This window comes from Castor canadensis, chromosome 3 (genome assembly GCF_047511655.1).
Source record: "Castor canadensis chromosome 3, mCasCan1.hap1v2, whole genome shotgun sequence".
NCBI lineage: Eukaryota > Metazoa > Chordata > Mammalia > Rodentia > Castoridae > Castor > Castor canadensis.
The window spans coordinates 19,740,728-19,759,196 of NC_133388.1; the positions used below are offsets into that span (position 1 = coordinate 19,740,728).

At 36.7% G+C, this 18,469-nt stretch overlaps 1 protein-coding gene and 1 non-coding gene across 14 annotated transcripts in view; both read left to right on the top strand.

Moving 5' to 3' along the window:
- The window catches only part of Eml5 (EMAP like 5), a 165,784-nt gene that overhangs the window by 103,906 nt on the left and 43,409 nt on the right, over nt 1–18,469 (top strand). For all 13 annotated transcript variants that reach the window (XR_012446066.1, XR_012446065.1, XR_012446068.1 and 10 more), the window contains 4 exons: nt 7,271–7,423; nt 8,237–8,368; nt 17,454–17,542; nt 18,213–18,389. Coding sequence is in view for 9 of the 13 variants with exons in the window: in XM_074067361.1 (XP_073923462.1) it covers nt 7,271–7,423; nt 8,237–8,368; nt 17,454–17,542; nt 18,213–18,389 (551 nt within the window). In the remaining 4 variants the exon portion in view is untranslated. The remainder of the gene's footprint in view (nt 1–7,270; nt 7,424–8,236; nt 8,369–17,453; nt 17,543–18,212; nt 18,390–18,469) is intronic.
- Nucleotides 14,325–14,431, top strand: LOC141421980 (U6 spliceosomal RNA). Its single transcript, XR_012446649.1, has one exon. It is a non-coding gene; the product is annotated as a U6 spliceosomal RNA (small nuclear RNA).

Sequence of the window (18,469 nt, forward strand, 5' to 3'; positions counted from 1 at the left end):
ATTATGGAAAACGTTATTATCATGTTTGTTATGAGTTGAATTGAGTCCCTGAATAAGATATGTTGATGCTTTCATGCTTGTGAATGTGCCCTTATTTGAAAATAAGGTGTTTACACATTGTAATCAAGTAAGATTAGGTCCTGCTAGATTAGGATGGGCTCTAAATCCAGTGACTGGTATCTGTAAGGACACCATAAGAAGACACAGGGACACTGACATGTAAGAGGAATACAATTTGATAATGTAGTCAGAAGTTGACATGATATGTCTATAAGCTAAGGAGCACCAAGGAATGCTGGCAACCACCAGAAGCTAGACAGGCAAGGGAGGATTCTTCCTTAAAACCTTCAGAAGGAGGATTGCCCTATTAACATCTTGATTTTAGACCTCTAGTCTTTAACATTGTGAGAGAATGTTAAGCTACCCAGTATGTGGTAATTTGTTACAGTAGCCCTAGGAAACCAATACACTTTTCAAATTCCACATACTCAAAAAACCTTTGAGCTAGAATAAGTTATTCTCACAGCATAAACTTTGCTTAGTTGACCATCATCTTCATAAGATTTTTTGAGGAACACGTAAGAAAAGAAAGGGAAGAAAGAAAAAAGAATACTTTATATAACCCATGTTCAGTTTTTTAAAATGTAACATACAATTCTGAATGCTAATGATTCAGAGATCAAGAGTTTTTTTAGATTTGGAAGTAATGGTACTACTTCAGCATTTTTTATATTTTGGAACTCATTTATTAAAATAGAATGCCAAACTGGAATGAATAGAATGAATATATATTCTTCAAGATTCTGGTTTTATCCAGGAGGCTGAGGCGCAAAATTGGTCTCCTCTGTCCTCACTGCAGATGTGGCTTTATTATTCCAGTTTCCTGTTCACCTTTTACTTTTGATCCCTGGGGAATTTTTTCTTTTTTAATGAGGTATAATTTACAAGAATTCCTGTTAGGTTAATCTTTGCTTAAACTCAACTTTCTGCCTTTTTTATGCCTGCACCCAACAAGCAGAATAAAGGTTCAGTAAAACATGCAACTGTGATGATTGGTGTCACTGTCATTCTGTTTCTCTGTTCTCCTTTGAGGCAGAACTCAAAATAGTTGATACTTACTTCTGTGTGTGTTCACATAACACTTGTCCCACAACCCACTCCACTTTGTCTTTCATTTCTATTTGTCTGTTGAACCTGTTGCCAATCTCTTGGTCAATTTTTACCCTTACTCACTTCACAGTAGATTTTTTAAAAACTTGTTTGTATTAATTGTACAAAGGAGGTTCATTGTGACATGCGTATGATGAACTTTGATTGAACTCATCCCATCTATTACTTTATTTCTCCTCACCCCTTTTAAGACAATTTAATGACTTTCACTACATACATGCATATAAAGTGCTTTGATTGTATTCCTGTCTACCCTTTGTGTTTGCCCTTCTCCCTCCCAGTGACTCCCACTCCCAAACAGTCTACATCTTAGAGCAGTTTTTTCTCTCTCTCTCTTTTTTTTTTTTTCCTATTATCGCTTATACTCTCTCTTCACCTTAGAGGAGTTTTTAATGTAATTGATCATTTCTTCTTTCACTTGGCTCTGGAACCCATACATGCCTGTTTTTTCCCTAAACTTCATTGGCTCCTTTTTTGTTTGCTTTGCTGGCTCTGCTTCTTTCTCCTGCTCTCTGCATATAGGATTGCTCCATAGCTTCTCCCAGCCTTCTTTGTTCACATGTACACTCACACTTTAGGAGATTAGATTAGTGACTATCCAGTCAGAAGACAGGGATTACACTAGTCATTTGAACAGGAAAATTTTTTTATTGTTTTATTATTCATATGTGCATACAAGGCTTGGGTCATTTTGAACAGGAAAATTTAATTAAAAGAATTATTAAGTAGCAAACGTTGGTTACCTAAGTCAGATATGGTGGCTCATGCCTGTAATCCTAACTACTCTGGAGGCAGGGATTGGGAAAATTGTGGTTCAAGGCCAGCCTGGGCAAAAAGTTCATGAGACCCTCATCTCAACCAATAAAATCTGGGCATGGTGGCATGCACCTGTCATCCTAGGCTACGTAGGAAGTATAGGATTGCAGTCCAGGCCAGTCTGGGCAAAAACTTGAGACCCTATTCAAAAAATAATTGAAGCATGATGGGCACCAATGGCTCACACCCATAATCCTAGCTACTTGGGAGGCTGAGACCAGAAGGATCATGGTTCAGCACCAGCCTGGGCAAATAATTTGTGAGACCTCCATCTCCAAAATAACCAGAGCAAAATGGACTAGAGGCATAGCTCAAGCAGTAGAGTGCCTGCTTTGCAAGCACGAAGCCCTGAGTTCAAACTCCGGCCACATGCACACACAAATAATAATAATAATAATAATACACATAACAACAATAGTAATAATAACTACTGAAGCAAAAAGGACTAGGGACATGGCTCAAGTGGTAGAGCAACTGCCTAGCAAGTGCCAGGTCCTTAATTCAAACCACAGTACACACCACATATGTACACACACACACACACACACAAAATCCAGTGGTTACCTACTGAAAAAGCTTTAGAATTACTCTCATGGACAGCAGCTAGAAGTTCTAGTGCTGAAGGAGAGCAAATAAAAAGTTTAAAGCAGATTCAGACCTGTTTGGAAAAGGTATAGTTGCCACCAGAAAAAACTGTGGTAAAGAAGCCTGCCAGAGAAAACAATGAGAGTGGTGACTGGGTGAAGGAAAAGTTTGCTGAGAGTGCAGGCTAGAGCTGAGTGGTTAAGACCTCTGCTTGGTGAATAGTTTAACCTAGCACACAGGTTATTGAACTGTGAGGACCTCTGCTTTGTTTGCATAGAATAGTAGCTGAATCCTGAGGACTGTTACTGTGAAGGTAGAGAAATTTTCTGGAGGACTCAGTTGGGGCTGCCACTGTAGAGAATGCTAGCAAACTTCCTGTGTGCAAGTATCCTGGCTTTGTATACAAAAAACATAATGGAAAAAGCAGTCACCTTCTCCTTTCTGGGTCTTGTAGTATCTCTCCAGCACCTTCTATTGGCAAAGCATAGTATCAAGCCACTTGGCAAAAGAGCGAGTCTATGAGGTCCAAAGAGCAGTGAATTTGGAAGTAAGAGGCAATACACTAACAACTGGCACAAACTATCCCTTTGGCTACTTAGCATCCACATGCTCCTTTCTAAACAAATTGAACTTCAGTACAACCACAGAACTGTGTTAGTCAGGTTTTCATTGTTGTGACAAATACTTGAGAGAAACAGTTTAAAGGAGAAAGGATTTAGTTTGACTCATGGTTTCAGAGGCTTTAGTCCATGGTTAACTGACTACATTGCTTGGGGCCCAAGGCAAGATAGACTATCATGATGGCAAAAGCATGGTGGAGCAGAACTACTCACCTCATGTTGGCTGGGAAGCAGGGATAGTGACAGGAAGGGGTCAAGGACAAGGAATAACTTCCCAGGGCTGGCCCCCCCAGTGACCTACTTCCTCTAATTAGGCCCTCCTTCCTGAAGTTGTCCCCTCCATAATGGAAAATGTCCAATGTAATCAACATGCTGATGTTAATTACAGCCACATGGTGGCTGATGGTCTTCCTGGGAAATGGTGCCATATCAGAGGTTCCATTGGTTTTTCTGTTACTAGATTAGACATCAGTAGTAGTAGCAAAATCAGACTTTGTAAGTAGAAATCCGTATTTTTTTTGGTGGTACTGGGGTTTGAACTCAGGGTTCAAACTTTGAGTTTGCTAAGCAGGCACTCTACCACTTGAGTCCAACCCAGCTCAAGAAATCCATATTTTTTAACCCAAGCATAATTCTGTTCTTGGTACCAAAGACCTACTAAGCAAATGCTAAGAAGCTGTGAAAAGGGGCTGACTTACATCCTCAGCATATCATTTTGTCTGATTATTGAGAGCCTCCTCTGTAGTGGGTGCCTTTGGTAAATATTCCTTAGTACATAAAAATCTTCACAGCCTGTGCTCTTTCTGAGAGTTTTATCCCTACTTCTGTTTTCCAGATTTCATCATCTCTAATCCTCAACTCTCATTTCTTCCAAGTCCAGATTGTTAGCATCTACAAATGAGGCAGCCTGAATCTATACATCTGCTCATTTCTTACTGCAAAGTGGGAAAGCAAGTATCCTGCTTGAACTCTTGCCCACTGGAAGGATTGACTTCACTGCTGTCCTTCAGGGCCACCCCCAAGTTGGGCTGTAATGGTTTCAGATGGGTGCTAATATATTGTCTGGAAACATAGTCTGGCTCAATTTGTTTTCTTCCACAGTGAACCTGATCATAAGGAGCACACATGAGGCCATAGGTATAGATTGAGAGAGAGCAGGCATTGCAACAGGATTTGAGCAACCTGTTCATTCACATTATCTATAACATGCAGATCTTTTCAATGCTGGCCTTTGTATACCATTTCCACTTTATATGCACACTCAATCTATGGCTTGATTGAGTATGTAACTTCATGTTCATGATTAGCATCTCAGGACACATAGACAAATTCTCTAATGTCTACTAGCAACCTAGAATCTATTTTTCAAAGGGAAAATAATTATGTGAGAACAAGGCTGTGGATTTGCTCTCAAATCTTATGGTTCTTCGATGTGGTTCTCTTTGGGTAGCTTTCTAGAGACTCCATATAACATTTCTGTTTAACATAGATACTTTGAGTACTATTAGAGCTGCCTCATTCTTCCCAAGTGGAAGATCAGCTTGACTTCTTTTGCTTTGGTGTTCATTGGAAGCTTGAAGTCTTCTAAATGACTTGGTAGATGGGTGGAAGCAGCAACCTGAAATGTCTTGTATGTTGCTTCCAAAAACCCTATCAAGCATTTTGCTCTTTTTGTTTGTGGTAGGTAATGGGAGGTATAGCAACTCATCTTTCACCTTGAAAGGAATACCTTGATATACTTTAGATCATTAGATACCAGAAACTTCACTGAAGTGGCAGGTCCCTGAATTTTTATAGGGATTATCTTCCACTCTCTTGATTCCCATGTCCTACTAAAGCATCTAAAGTACCTGTTGCTTCCTCCTCTCTGGATCCATTCAGCATAATGTCATCAGTATAGTGGACCATTGAAATGTTCTGTAGGATGCCAAACTGATCAGGATCTCTGTGAACAATATTATGGCAGAGAACATGAGAGTGGAAATAATCCTGAGGCAAGGCTTTGAAGGTGTATCAGGTGCAAGCCAGGTAGAAGCAGATTGCTTTTGTTAGTCTTTATAAATTGGTGTAGAGAAAAAATTATCAGCCAGGGTATTTATGACATCTGGAAGAGCAGCTTCAGTTGGAGTCGCTGCCTAATTAAGTTTACTACCTAGTTGTTATATAAAATCCACTTAATTTCAGCATAGATCCAAGAGGCAATTTTATATGATAATGTGGTAGATAGCTCCACCATTATATGATTCAAGTCTTTGGTGATGTGCTGATTTTTGCAATTCTTGGGCTTGACCTTTTGCTTCTGGTTTATTTTCTTGGTAGGGAGGGGAAATTCAGTAGTTCCACTTAGTTCTTATTATAATGACCCTTAGCCCATGAATTATAGAGCTATCATGGAAACATTTACCAGTTGCCAAGTACTCTAATTCAGGAATTGGATGGGGTCCACAGACCATCTGGGACCACTGCACTTCAAAACTTCCCTAAGACTTCATCTATCATATGATCACTATAAGCTCCCACTTTGGTAGAAAACAGCAGTATTTTGTGTTCCTGAGAATTAGAATTGGTTCAGAGTATATGTGTAGTAATCCATAAAAGTTGGATATTTCCTTTACTTAGTTCACAGCTGTTTTCAGAAATGTCCATGGATCCCCCATAATAAACTGTATATTATATACCTACGGAAGTGGTACAGGGTCCTTCCTCAGTGGAACCCAGTCTTCCCCTCAGTTAAGGGGCCCCAAATTTGTGGATTGGCTTGGATCTAAAAAAGTCTAAGAATCTATAATTTCCCATTGTAGTCATTAAGTTAGGTTTTTACCACCAGGTTTGAATTTTTTTCTGTTGCATAAACCAAATGTTAATCCAGTAGTCCACCCATGTATTTCATTCCTGGAGAAACATGCTTACTTAGCCACCAATAGAAATCCCCTAGACCAAAGCATGCTGATTATCAATACATCTCTTCAGCCCCATTCTGCAAAAGTATCTACCTTGTCTTTGATGGTTTAGTGCTGCTACCTAGCCTCTGCTTCTCAAAGAATTTCTGTTGAATTGGGAGCCCATCTCAGTAATGACGTCTCCTATGGTCATTTCTGACACATATAAAATAATTACAGAGCTTTCCAAGCAGCATATTCTTCCCTTAATGTATTTCTCATTGCCTTAATGAAAGGATTGTCTTGTAGACTTTCTTGGGGGAGGTAGTTAGTGGATAGATGTGCAGATTGCATATGAAAAATCTCCCAACATTCTTACCTACCTAATAAGCTTTTAGATTCCTTCCTTTACATTGAGAGTCATCTCATGTATCAAATTCTGCCCACTTTCGATTTTGCAAACAGTTTTTGTTTTTGTTTGTGAGACAGGGTCTTACTATGTAGTCCGAGCTGGTCTGCAACTCAGGATCCTTAGCCTCCTAAGTGCTGGGATTACAGGCACGTAATACCACTCCCAGCAGCAAATAAAGTATTGGATCACAGCCATGCCCATTCATATGTGTATTATCTATAGCTGCTTTTGCACTAAAATAGCAGAGTTGAGTAGTAGTGACATGTATATGACTCACAAAGCTGAAACTATTTATTTGGTCCTTAAAGAACAAGTTTGCCCTCTCTGCTCCAAAGCATGCTGGGATTTGACCTAAGGTAGAGTCTAGTGACAAGGAAAGGTTATGAGGGCTCTTCAGAAAGATTAGCATTCCTTTCCAAGGCAACTGCTCCAGAAGGTCAGATTTCTCAGACACAGGGAAAGTAAGTTGTGTATGTTGACTCAGAATCGCACAGAAGTTTGAGAATTTAGCTTTGTCTCAGTCCAACCAAGTGTTCCCATTCAAAGCTTCTGAGCTCCCATTTGATGCCCTAGTTTGCATATAAGAAATTTGGTGAGGCTAATTCAATTGATATTGTAAATCTGCAGCTCACACAGTTAAATTTGTGTTTAATTTTTAGTGGCTCTAAGATGTCAGGGATTTTTTTTTTTTTTTTAGATTTGCCATGAAAGCCTTCTCTACTCAGACTACAACTATAGCAATTATAAGAGAAAATTGCCCAATTTTACATGCTGTCTTTCTCTTTCAGGTGGGAGGTGTTGCTGTTTTTCTCCTGATGGAAAAGCTTTAGCTATAGGTCTCAATGATGGAAGTTTCTTAATGGCAAATGCAGATACTCTAGAGGATCTTGTGTCTTTTCACCATAGAAAAGATACTATTTCAGATATTCGATTTTCACCTGGTAATATTCCATTAAAATTGTATTTGATTATTAACTTTGCTCTGGTAGTGAGTAAATGTATCAATTTGTAACTTTTATTAACTTATTTTATCTCAGATTTTCACTTTTTGACCGTGGCAGTGGGGTGACAGGTAAAAGCCCTATAACTGATTAGTGCAAGTATCTTGGTCAGTGCTAGTTCTTATGTCAATAATTTTCCACATGACCTGGGCTCCTCCTGAGCTTCAGTTTTCTTGTCTGTAATATGAAAGGAGTTGGATGACTGCTTTCATGATATTCTTAATGCTTTTGAAATTGCATTAATTTTATGCCATTTTTCTTGTATTTGCTATCTACTATAAAACCTACTACAATGTGGGAATTACTAATGTTAAGGCAAAATTTTCTGATATTGGTTTACTTCCATTTTCCAATTTTAGAACCTTGGAGAGGGTTAAGTATAAAGCTTATCATAATTACATTGCATTTAATTTTTAACAATATGGTCTTCATTGAACTTAGTTGTTACCCTAAAATTTTTCACAGGGTTGAGTTCATGGCTTAAGTGGTAGAGCATTTGCCTAGCAAGCATGAGGTCCTGAGTTCAAATCCCAGTACTGCCCCCAAAATTTTTTTTACTTCATTTTGTTAGTTATTAATATTCTTGAAATAAATATGTTATCATTTGCCATTTGACACATGTACCTGGTTATAATATAACTTATGAAGCACTTAAGATTTCTCCAGAGATAATAAGAAAATCAACTGTAGTTGAAGAATATAAAAAATATTTCAACAGATAGAAAATTATAAACAGATATGTTTCTGTTGTAGGTTCTGGGAAATATCTAGCTGTGGCATCTCATGATACCTTTATAGATATCTACAATGTAATGAGTAGTAAACGTGTAGGAATATGCAAAGGAGCTACCAGTTACATAACCCATATTGATTGGGATATTAGAGGTAAGACTTTAAATAATTTAATATTTGATAAATGTTTTATTTGATTTAATATAGCTATTTTAAAGAAACAGAAATATGATTCAACAGATAAGTTCCAAGGCCTTGTGAATAACAATTATCTCAAAATCATTTTCCACTACTTTATTTTAAATCTGAAGGTGAACACTACAGAATTTTATTTTTCAGTGTTTCACCTAATGGCATTCAAATGATGTACAGTAAGTGATAAGTTGTTTAATTTGTAAGTTTTATACATGAACAAATTTTAGTCATGATAATATCTTAGTTTTTGTCAGATAAATTTGACAAATTTCAAATTTGGAAATAAAAATAATGAGGATTTTAGTGTCATTTCTTATATTATTTTCATAAAGTACATTTCCTAAAAATCATAATTATCTAGCATAAAGAAATTATTTAGCATGTTTATTTTTTAACAGAATGAATGGCATATAACTGTGCTTAATGATTTGGATAAATGTTAAATATTTTAGATGCAATTTTTAGGGATTATATTTCACATTTTCAATTTTTCAATTTAATGTTGTAGATGAAAATTTTTTTAAAAGCTTGTGCTTTTTAAGAAATACTTTAGGGGCTGGTGGAGTGGCTAAAGTGGTAGAAAAGTCAGTATTTCAAGGATTTTTAAAATATGCTTAACAGCAAATAGTTTTTATGTATATAAATATACAAAATCTAAACTGTGTATGAATTTAATTACTTAATTATATGAGGATTAAGAAAATATAATGTTGAGGTGGTCAGTGGCCCCACCATTGCCTGATTAGAACCAAGCCTGTAACTGGTAGAGTGCTCAGCCTCCAGGATCTGTTTGTCAGCTGAGGGTGTTTGCTGTCAGGCAGAACTGAGAGCTCTAATTACAGGACCCAGGAATCACAGTTTCTCTCAGCCTCCTCCCTCCCACAGGGTGATGAACTTCTGGAAAGTGTGAAAGCACAGAAACCAGTAGGCAGAGAGCCGGTGTCCCTCATTTCTCCACCACCAATACAGGACTCAGTGGTCTGCTTGCTTCCCCCCGCACACACACACGCTATCTGATGCATGTGGGGGGCACTCCTAAGCTTGGATTTTTGCTTCATTTAGGGGCACAAACTGGGGGGCATGTACAGCAAGTGGGAACCTGTCTGGCCCACAGACTACAAAACTCCTTATTGCCAGCACCAGCACTAGCTTCCAGTAGACAAAGAAGGGAAGCTTTTAAGGTGAAAGCGCAGAAGTGGACAAGTGAACCTTTATTGGACCTGCCTTCAACCCACATACAGCACCACCCCATACACTGGGAACTATTAGAGATTCCTGCTAGTTTTTGTCTGGAGTGGTGATCAGGCTTAGTGCCCTGAGCTCATGAGGGAAATTGTGGCTACTGAGCTACCTTTCTCCCAGTCCAGTGGTGAGAAACTATCTAAACCCTGCTACTACACAGTCCTTTCTGACATTGAGAACACTTCATTTGAAAGACTAAACTGCTGGGTAGTGGTGCCTCACACCTATAATCCTAGCTACTCAGGCGGCAGAGATCAGAATCACAGTTTGAAGCCAGCCTGGGCAAATAGTTTGCAAGACCCTATCTCAAAAAAAAAAAAAAAAATCACAAAAAAAGGCTGGTGGAGTGGCTCAGGGTGTAGGTCCTGAGTTCAAACTCCAGTACCAAAAACAAAACAAACAATTTGGCCTCATGAGAAAAATCATATGAAATATGAAAAACTCAGCCATAAAGAAGAATGAAATAGATGGAACTGGAAATCATCATGTTAAGTGAAATAAGCCAGACTAAGAAAGACAAATAGCACATTTTCTCATGTGCAGAATCTGGACATAAAACAAAAGAACAGGAGTATTAAACAGGGACTGTTTGAGGGTGAGAACAAATGGGGGGAAGTGAAAGAAAAGGGTGAAGAGGAGAAAATAAAAAAATAAACTAAAAAATTTTAAAAATAAATATGGCCAGGTACCAGTGGTTTATGCCTGTAATCCTAGCTACTTACTAGGATGAGATTGAGAGGAGCATTGCCCAGGGCTAATAGTTTGCAAGACCCCATCTCCAAAATGACTAGAACAAAATGGACTGGAGGTGTGACTCAGGAAGTACAGTACCTGCTTTGCAAGTGCAAAGCCCCTGAGTTCAATCCTCAGTCCCACCAAAGGGGAAAAAAAAAAAAAAAAGGAAAAGAAATAGGAAAAAAAACCATTCCTCCAAAAGTCAACAACAGTAATGGTCACCAGTGATAGTATGATAGTTAAGTAGCTGAAATCCCAAAGAATTTGGGAGGATGATTATAAAAATAATCATTGAAAGTAAAGAGGTCATGAATAAACACCTGAATGAATTCCAAAAATATATAAACAAAAAAGCTGAATGAAACAGGAAGACAATGTAGAATATGAAAGAAGACTGGAATAATAAAGATATAGAAACTCTGAGAAAAAAGTCAAATATAAATTCTGGAAATGAAAAGCTCAAAAAGTCAAATAAAAAACTCAGTTGAGACTGGGCACAGTGGCTCAAGCTTATGGAGATTGAGAAGATAGTGGTTTTAGGCTAGTTGGCCAAAAAAGTCATGAGACACCCCCACACACACCATCTCAACCAGTGGTGGGGCATGATGGCATACATGGGATGCACAAATAGGATGATTGCAGTCTAGGCTGGCCTGGGCATGAGTGCAAGACCTATCTCAAAAATAAACAGTATGAAAAGGACTGGCAGTCTGGCCCAAGTAGAAGAGCTCCTACCTAGCAAGCATTAGACCTTGAATTCAACCAGAGACAAACAAAAAACTCAGTTGAAAGCTTCACCAATAGATTGGATCAAGTTGAAGGCCATATCAGGGTGTGAACACAACGTAGAGGAATTAAAACAGTTGGATAAAGAAAAGAAATATGAACAGAACATGCAAGACCTCTGGGACACCATTAAAAGACCAAACACATGAATCATGAACATAGAAGGTGAAGAGATGTAAAGGTAAAGAAAACATACTTGGTAAAATAATAGCAAAAAAATCTCCCAAGTTTTGAAAAGAAGACCGTCATCTAGATACAGAAGGCTTTTAGGACACCAAATATACAAGATGAGAAGCGAACCTCTTCAAGGCATATTATAGTTAAAATATTAAATATACAGGACAAGGAAAGAATATTGAAAGCTGCAAAAGAAGTGACAAGTCACATATAAAGGCAAATCCATCAGAATAACAGCTGATTTTTCAACAGAAACTCTAAAAAGCAATGAGAGAATAGAATGATGTATTTCAAGCCCTGGAAGAAAATAACTGCCAACCTAAATTACAGCAAAGATATCCTTCATAATTGAGGGAGAAATAAAATCTTTCCACTGTAAACAAAAACTAAAGGAATTTATGACACTAAGCCATAGACGATTCTTAAAGGAACCTTACACACAGAAAAGAAAAATAAGTGCAGCCATGAAAATACTGGAAGGAGTAAATCTCACTAGATGAGTAGATAAGCAAATAAGAACTAGGAAAGAATCAAACATTGCAGAAACAACAAAATGACTTGATTGCTACATATCTTTCAATAATAACTCTGAATGTTAATGGTCTCAATTCTTCAATGACAAGACACAGACTGGCAGATTAGATTAAAAAACAAGACCCACCTATTTGTTGCCTACAAGAAACACACCTCACTGACAAAGATAAACACAGGCTTAAAATAAAAGGATGGAAGAAGATATTCCAAACAAATGGAGCCCAAAGCAAGCTATGCTCATATCTGACAAAGCAGACTTGAAACCAAAATTAGAAGAGAGATACAAGGTCACTTCATATTGATAAAGGGAACAATCCATCAAGAGGAAATAACAATTGAAATCACAAATGTGCACCAAATGTAGGTCAAACATACAAGAAGAGAATCTTTTCAAGGCATATATATATATATATATATATATATGCCTTGAAAAGAACAAGGAAAGAACATTGAAAGCTGCAAGAGAGAAGCATATTCAATATTGTAGGCATACTCAGTGTTGTAAAACAACACTACTGGACCTTAAAGCACAGATAAACTCCAACACAATAGTGAGTGACTTCAACAACCTAATCTGGATGACCAATAAATAGGTGGACCATCTAGACAAAACATCAACAAAGAAACTTTAGAATTAAATGACACTATATATCTAATGGATTTAACAGACACCTACAGAACATTATACTCAATAGCTATAGAATATACATTTTTCTCAGCCCATGGAACATACTTCAAAATCAAATTTTAGGTTATAAAGAAAGTGTTAGCAAATAAAAGAAAATTGAAATAATCTCCTACATTTTATCAGACCACAATGGAATAAAATTAGAAAGCAACAGCAAAAGAAACTACAAAAATAATTTGACTGCATACAGACTGAGCAATGCACTGCTCACTAATCAGGGAATCATCAAAGAAATGAGGAGAATAAAAAATTCCTAGAATCAAATGAAAATTAAAATACAACTTACTAGAAACATTAGGACCCAGAAAAGGCAATGCTAAGAAGAAGGTATAACTATGAGTGCCTAGATTTAAAAAAAAAAAAAAAAACTCAACCTAGTGATGCAACCAAAGTTCTTAGAAAAACAAAAACAAGCCAAGTTGAAAACTAGTGGATGGAAATAAATAATTAAGATTGGGGAAGAAATAAGGAAATGTAGACTGAAGAAAACAACATAAGGAATCAATGAAACAAAAAGTTGGACCTTTAAAAATATAAAGAAGATTGATAAAACCTTAGCCAAACTAACCAAAAGAAAGAGGAAGAAGACCCAAATTTATAAAATTACAGATGAAGGCTGGGAGTATGGATCAAGTGGTAGAGCACCTATGTAGCAAGTGCAAGGCCCTGACTTCAAACCTCAGTACCACCAAAAAATAAAATTAGAGATTACAAAGGGGATATCACAACAAATACCAATGAAGTTCAGAGGCTTATTAGGGAATACTTCAAAAACTTACATTCCAGTAAATTGGAAAATCTTAGTCATTTCTAGACACATATGACACCTAATTGACCAAAGAGGAGACCATCCACATAAACATAGCTGTAAAGAATCTCTTAAATAAAGACAGACCAAAATCAGATTAATTCATTTCTAAATTCTACTAGACTTTTGAAGAATAACACCAATGCTTTTCATCTGTACCACAAAATAGTGCTGCCACACTCATTCTGTGAAGTCAGTATTATCCTGCTCAAAGCTGAATAAGAGCAAAATAGAAAAGTAAACTATAGACCAATTTCCTTGAAGAACGTAAACACAAAAATTTTCAATAAAATACTTTCCAACTTTTGTGATAAATTTCTAAATGGTATATGTGGTTTTCCATGTCTCACCCCCCACCCCTAATGTAAGGAATCCCTTGTGAACCATGTTGAAAAAATCTTTGAGGAATGAAGTCGAACATAAGGTCTCCGCCTGTGAGGGAAGGTGTGTTGCTAACATCACTTCCTTCCTTTCAGCCAGGTCTCACTGCACTCAGCATGCCTCTAGTGAGGCAGTGCAGGCTTCCCAATAATAGCACACTGCCTTCTGACAGACTGGGTTAAGATGCCAAAAATGACAATCATGTATTCAGTAAGAAATCTTTATATTGCCTTTTTATCTTAGGGAAATGTTTGTCACAAAACTTTAAACCATGTATTTCCCTCCCATTTTTCCCCACTTGGTTAAGCCAGATTTATACTTCTAGCCTGTAAATCTCAAGAATTCTGTGAACTTCATAGCTCTTCAGTTATACTTACCTGTGTTGTAAATACATTTTTAGTTTAGACATAGTCTTCCACAATACAAAGCACTCCCAGTTTGGTATAAGTGAGTCTGGATTATTGATAAAATTTTAAGTGTTTGATTTTATATAACAAACTTATTAAATATATTTTTGTGGAAAAAAAATACTTTCAAAACAAATTCAGCAAAATACTGAAAAGGTGCTCTCTTTGGCAGCACATACACTAAAATTAGAACAATACAGAGAAGATTAGCATGGCCCCTGCGCAAGGATGACATGCAAATTCGTGAAGCGTTCCATATTTAAAAAAAAAAAAAGATTGAAAAGATCATACATCACGATCTCTGGTTTTATTCCAGGGATGCAAGGATAGTTCAATGAATACACAAATCAGTAAAAATAATTCAGCACATAAACGTAATAATGGACAAAATCCTACCAATAGATGTAGAAAAGCCTTTGACAAAATTCAGCATCCCTTCATCATAAAAGTTGTGAACAAACTAGAAATAGAAGGAACATACCTCAACATAGTAATGGTTATATACAGCAAGCCTATAAATCAACATCATGGGAAAAACTGAAAGCATTTCATTCTAAGTCATGAGCAAAATAAGGGTGTGCACTCTTTCTGCTCTTCTTCAATGTAGTGTTTAAATTCCTAGCCTAAGCAATAGAAAGAAAGAAAAGAAATACAAGTAGGAAAAGAAAAAGTCAAACTATCCATATTTACAGATCATTTGATCTTATGCTTAAAAGACCCAAAAGACTACCAAAAAAGCCTTCATAGATCTGAGAACACTTTGAACTAAGTAGCAGATAAATCATCATAGAAAAGTCAGTATCTTTCTTCTTCTTCTTCTTCTTCTTTTTTTTTTATTGTACTGGAGTTTGAACTCAGGGTTTCACACTTGTTAGGTAGGCACTGTACCTCTTGAGCCATACCTCCAGCTCAAATATCAGTACCTTTTCTGTTTGACAATGAGAATTAGGAAAATGGTTCCATTCACAATAGTCTCAAAAAATACCACAAAATAAGTTTCACTAAGGAGGTGAAAGATATCTACAATAAAATTGTAAAACATTGAAGAAAGAAATTGAAGGATGGAAAAAACTTCCTATATTCATAAACTGGCTGAATTAATATTGTGAAAATGGTTATACTAATGAAACAATCTACAGATTTGTTGCAATCCCTAATGAAATTCCAATGTCATTCTTCACAGAATTAGGAAAAAAACTATCCTAAAATTCATAAGAAATCATAAAAGACCCTAAATAGCCAAAGTAATCCTGAACAAAAGGAGCAATCCTGGAGGAATTAAAATACCTGACTTCAAATTATACTACAGAGCCATATTAACAAAAACAGCATGATGGTGGCACAAAAACATACATGTAGACCAATGGAACAGAATAAAAGTCCCAGAAGAAAACCCACACAGCTACATCCATTAGATTTTTGACAAAGGAGCCAAAAACATATGTTGGAGAAATGATCACCTCTTCAAAAAATGGTGTTGAGAAAACTGAATATCCACATGTAGAAGACCATAACTAAATCTACCACTACAGGAAGACACTTAAAGATACAGGCAAAGGCTTTCTAATCAGGACTCTAATTGCTTAGGAAATAAGAGCAAGTATGGACAAATGGCATTTAACAAATTAAAAAGTTTCTGTACAGCTAAGGAAACAATTACCAGAATCAAGAGGCAACCTCTAGAATGGGAGAGAGTCTTTGCCACCCATTCATCTGAGAGGAGATGAATTATCCAAAGTATAGGAAGAACTCCAAAAATTAAACATCAAAAGTAATCCACTTAATAAATGGGGTAATGAACTTGAGTAGACAGTTATCAGAAGAAATGAAAATGGCCAATAAACACATGAAGAAATGTTCAGCATCCTTAGCCTTAAAGAAAATGCAAATCAAAATGACAGTGAAATTCTATCTCACCCCAGTCAGAATGGCTATTATGAAGAAAACACATGCCAGGCACCAGTGGCTCATGCCTATAATCCTAGCTACTTGGGAGGCTGAGATCAAAAAGATTGTGGTTCCAAGCTAGCCTGGACAAGTAGTTTGTGAAATAATCAAAGCAAAATGGACCAGAGGTGTGGTTCAAACAGCAGAATACCTGCTTTGCAAGCACAAAGCCCTGAGTTCAAACTTCAGTCCCACAAAAAAAGTAACAAGATTGGGGCTGTTGCTCAAGTGGTAGAGCACATGTCTAGCAAGCCCAAGGCGCCACTATTGGAGGATTAAAAAAAAAGAGACAGTAAGAAAATAACAATAAATGCTGGTGGAATTGTAACTTTGTGCATCCACTATAAAAATTACTTATTTGAGGTCTCTAAAAAAACTAAAACTAAAACTGCCATATGACCCTGATGTGCCACTCTTGGGCTTATATCTGTAGAGACGTAAATCATCATATGATAGAGATACCTGGACACTCGTGTTTATTATGGCATTGTTCACAATAGTGAAGCTGTGGAATCAGCCTAGGTGCCCATCCAATGAATGGATATAGAAAATGTGGTACATAACACACAGTGGAGTTATTCACCATGAAGAAGAATGAAATCATGTCATTTGCAAGCAAATGGATATAATTAGATACCATGCCAAGCAAGCTAAGCCAAACTCAGATATTACAATTTCACTTATATGCGGAATCTAGAACTTAACTATTGAAAGTTATATTAATATAACTTAAAACTATGACATGATTGTAACAGGAGGACTATTTGGGAAACCCTCAAGCAGGTGAGGGGGGAAAGACAGAAAAGATAGTTGATGAGGGATGAATAGGATTGACTTATGTTATATACATGTTTGAATACTGAAACACCCTAAAAGTTGTTTTAAAAAGTGGATAGAAGCGCTGGCAGAGTAGCTCAAGTGGTAGAATGTCTGCCTATCTAGCACAAGATCCTGAGTTCAATCCCCAGTACTGCCAAAAAAAAAAAAAGTGAGGTGAGAGAAGGATGTTAATAGTAGTAAGAGAGGGCATAAAGTTAATCAAAATACATTTTATGCATGTATGGAAATATCACCATGAAACCACTTTGTACAATTATTTTACACTAATAAGAAAAAAGAGGGGCTAGAGGTGTGGCTCGAGTGGTAGAGCACAAATCTCTGAGTTCAAGCCCCAGTACCACCAAAAAGAAAATACAGTTCTGTTGAGATACGTTGACTACAGAGAAAAATGGTTTTTATATTTAAGTTTAATTTTTCCCATAAAATTTAAACATCATACCAATAACACATGTATTTATATATTTTAATATGTGTCTATATTTTTAATGTTTTTTTAAGGAAAGCTTTTGCAGGTCAACACTGGTGCCAAAGAACAGTTATTCTTTGAAGCTCCCAGAGGGAAGAAGCAAACCATCCCCAGTGTGGAGGTAGGAAGATAGTGGTACTTGTAGTGGTGCTTATTGGTGATGGAAAGTTGATGCCTCCTTTCCATCATATGTGAAGCTCATCTTCATATTATTAGAAAATTATGGCTTCTTTGGTGAGTTTTTTTTATAGGGCTAGAGTATATAGATGGGTAAAGGAAGAGATACTGTTTAAATAACAGGAATACATCACTTGTATTTTTTGGAACCCATTTGCCTAAGGTGCTTGTTCCTGCTTCAAAAACAATACAAGTTGTGCTCAGTGGTATTAGTGATCCCTTTTATTTTTGGCACGGCTGAGGAAGAGTTCCACAACAAATTTAACATGAAAGTGACTTAAGAAAGGAAGGGGACTCTCTAACTAGACGTTCTTAATTTCCTGCATGATTAGTTAGATAATGCCTTAGTAAAAATTTAGGTATGAACCGTAAGAATGTTTCATGATTATTCTAAGGGTAGAAAATGTCTTACCACTGTGTGGTTAGCATCTAAAATACATAGTGGATAGATAATAAATAAATCCTGGGTAGTGTTATATTAAAATTTTTCTTCAGAAACTAGTAGACTCTGGAAGCTAAAACATCAAGACAACTAATTAACTGCTTTTCTGTTGAAACTTTACTTGTGACATATAAAAGTGTTCAAACTTATAGCATTTTTTTTCACTTTTTAGGTGGAAAAAATTAGTTGGGCCTCCTGGACGAGTGTGCTTGGTTTATGCTGTGAGGGAATCTGCTCAGTAATTGGAGAAGTCACAGATGTAACTACGTCTTGTCTCACCAGTGACAAAGTGGTGCTAGCTACAGGGGATGATTTGGGGTTTGTGAAGTTATTTAGATATCCTGCTAAGGTATATGTTTTTCTTTAACTTTTTTGATGATTGTAATTATACAAATGGTTAAATGCCTTTTTATAGCATTTCATCGTAGT